The sequence below is a fragment of the Eumetopias jubatus genome, unplaced genomic scaffold (genome assembly GCF_037043125.1).
Source record: "Eumetopias jubatus isolate StellerSeaLion01/CBP00866 unplaced genomic scaffold, mEumJub1_p1.0 scaffold_10, whole genome shotgun sequence".
NCBI classification, from domain to species: Eukaryota; Metazoa; Chordata; class Mammalia; order Carnivora; family Otariidae; genus Eumetopias; species Eumetopias jubatus.
This window is the reverse complement of record NW_028274816.1, coordinates 81,395,951-81,398,548: the sequence shown is the minus strand read 5'-3', so window position 1 is coordinate 81,398,548 and position 2,598 is coordinate 81,395,951. Positions and strand designations below refer to the sequence as shown.

The window sequence follows — 2,598 nt, the reverse complement described above, 5'->3', positions numbered from 1 at the left end:
AGAACCCCTCGGGCTGAGGAGAGGGTCTGGGGGACACAGGCGGGTGGGGTGGGGTGGGCTGAGAGGCTGAAGCGCTCCGGTGGTCCAGCCTGGCCTCGGGCCAGGTGGTCAGCTCGGCCGGGGCGGGGGTGGGGGGGAGGGGGGGAGGTTGACTCCGTGAGCTCCCCTCAGCTCCCCTCAGCTCCCCTCAGCTCCCATCGGGTTTTCTCAGACCCCGTCGGCCTCTCTCAGGTTCTGTCAGCTTCCGTCAGGTTCCTTCGTCAGGTCCCCTCAGCTTTTCTCAGACCCTGTCGGGATCCCTGAGGTTCTCCCAGGTTCCGCCGCGCGAGGCTGACTGGGGGCCGGGGAGGTTGCGTGGGGAGGGCCCACGTGCCCCACAGGCCCGCGAGCAGCTACGCGGAGGGGGCAGGGCTGAGAGGGCCAGGTCTCAAGCCGTCGCCGCTGCCCGCGCTCCTCCCAGTGACGGGGGGCCGGGGGCCGCCCGCCCTGCCTGCCAGGGGCGCCGACCCCCTTGCTTGTCCTCTGCGGCCTCCCAGGGAAGAGAGCCATCGCGTAAGCTGAGGCCCGACCTTCCCGACCTGCGCGGATCCCTGTTGGCCTGGGGCCCGGCGCCCCCACCCCGCCCCGCGCACCCGGACGAGAAACCCCTTGCTCTCCCCCCCCCGCCGCCCGGCCTCGCCCCCACCTCTGCTCCCCTCCCCCTCCCCCGCCCCCCCCCGCCCCCCGGCCTCGCCCCCACCTCTGCTCCCCTCCCCCTCCCCCGCCCCGCCCCCCCTCCCCCGGCCTCGCCCCCACCTCTGCTCCCCTCCCCCTCCCCTCCCCCCGCCCCCCGGCCTCGCCCCACCTCTGCTCCCCCTCCCCCGCCCCTCCCCTCCCCCTCCCCCGCCCCTCCCCCTCCCCCGCCCTCCCCCCCGCAGGAGGCAGGCAGCGTGGCCATGTGCCCGCCGGTCAGCGCGCGGTACGGGGGCGAGGGCATGTCCTACCTGCACGCGTCCTGGGTGTATCAGCTCCGACATGGCGGCCGGCTGGGGGTCTGCTTCGCCTGCTTCAGGGCTGCCTTCCTGGAGCTCAGAGACCTGCTGGGGTTGGAAGACTGGGAAGACGAGGACTGGGACCCTGAGCTGCTGGACCACGGCGCGGCGGGGCCCGAGCAGGGGGCATCCCCGGGGATGGGGCTCGGCGGGGGGCAGGGCCCCGGCCACCCCGCGCAGGGGGCGACTGTGGACTGGGGGCCGGGCACCGCGGCGTCGGCCCCGGCGGCGTCTGAGGAGGTGGGCCCGGACCCCCCCCTGGTGCCCACCGAGCTGGAGCCTCAGGACGCAGCTCCCCTGGGCCTGGGCCCCGAGGATGCCGACTGGACGCAGAGCCTGCCCTGGAGGCTCGGCGGGCCCCCCACCTGCGCGCACTGGCCGAGCCTCCCCGCTGCAGGGCAGGGGCTTCCCAAAGTGGACCTGCCCCCGGGGGAGCCCATGGTGTTGGAGCTGCGCAGCACCGGGGCGGGGGACCCCGCCGAGGCCGAGGCCTGGCTGAGGGGCCTGCAGGTCATCTCCGTGGTGGGCGGCTACGACGCCGTGTACCTCCGCAAGATGACAGTAGGGCGGGCCCTGAGGAGCCCGGGCCAGGGCTGGACGCTGCTGCTGGAGCCCGGCGAGGTGGTGAGACTGCAGGACGCGCCCCAGGAGCAGTGGCCGCTGCGCGTCCTGGAGTCCCTTCCTCCGGGCCAGAGCGGAGAGCTGGTCCCCGCGGCCTCGGCGCTGCTGAGGAGGGGATTCAGCATCCTCTCCTACTCCCCCTGGGCCACGAGCGAGGCCGGGGAGGGGGCCTGCGCGTCCGGGCCGCAGCCCTCATCCTCCCGGGGACAGGGCTCCCAGCACCCCTGAGACCTGGAGCCAGGGGCCCAGTGGGTGCAGGGGGCCCGGGGAGGGCCCGGCCGCCACGGGAGCCTCGGCCCTGGGGGAGCTGCCCTGCTCCCAGCCCTTCAGCCCGGGGCCCCAGAGCCGAGGGACTGCGGCCCAAGTGGCCCCCACCGCCCTGGCTGCCCCCTCCCCGCAACAGCCAGGGCAGCGGCTGGCAGAGCGCGGGGGACTCGTGCCCGGGGAGGGAGAGTGGGGAGCTGCCTAGGGACTGGGAAGGGGGCCCCGTCACTGCCTCCGTGGAAGGGGCCCCGTCAAGGCCGGGAACCGGGAGCGACGTTCTTCTCCGTCAGACGTCCCGGCGCCAGGAACGTGAGGCTCTCTGGGACGGGGTTGGGGAACGGTTGCTGCGCAGCTTGGGAAGGGGGCTGCGGCGCACGCGTCTGGGCGCCAGCCCTGCCCCGGCCGCACGCAGGGACGTGTCCCGTGGGGCCCGCATCCCAGGGGCACGTGGGGGTGGGGGCAACGGGGCCGTGGGCTTGCCCCTGCCTGCATGGTCCCTGGGGCCCCACGGGACCCTGTCAGCCGCAGTGGGGACTCTGGTCTGCGCGGGGAGAGACCTAGTTTCAAACGTTCGCCGTTTTATGCAGTTGGACCGTTCGGTACCCGTTCCTTTGTGTGTTGTCTTTTAACCGAATAAAGTCAGAAGTTTTGAATCCAGGCCCTGGGTGAGTGATCTGTCAGT

At 74.0% G+C, this 2,598-nt stretch overlaps 1 protein-coding gene across 1 annotated transcript; it reads left to right on the top strand.

The window, feature by feature from the left end:
• The first annotated feature begins 935 nt into the window (after positions 1-935).
• On the top strand, positions 936-2,569 carry TEX19 (testis expressed 19). The gene is made up of 2 exons (XM_088027252.1): positions 936-1,870; positions 1,902-2,569. Exons 1-2 carry the CDS (start codon positions 936-938, stop codon positions 2,119-2,121), a joined length of 1,155 nt encoding a protein of 384 aa, XP_087883378.1. The 3' UTR covers positions 2,122-2,569.
• The last annotated feature ends 29 nt before the right edge of the window (positions 2,570-2,598 follow it).

Bases quoted from the DNA above. Each gene is read 5' to 3' on its own strand.
- TEX19 (XM_088027252.1), top strand. From the start codon at position 936: ATGTGCCCGCCGGTCAGCGCGCGGTACGGGGGCGAGGGCATGTCCTAC. The intron at 1,871-1,901 runs GCACCCCTGAGA...CCAGGGGCCCAG, and splicing joins TCCCGGGGACAGGGCTCCCA to TGGGTGCAGGGGGCCCGGGG.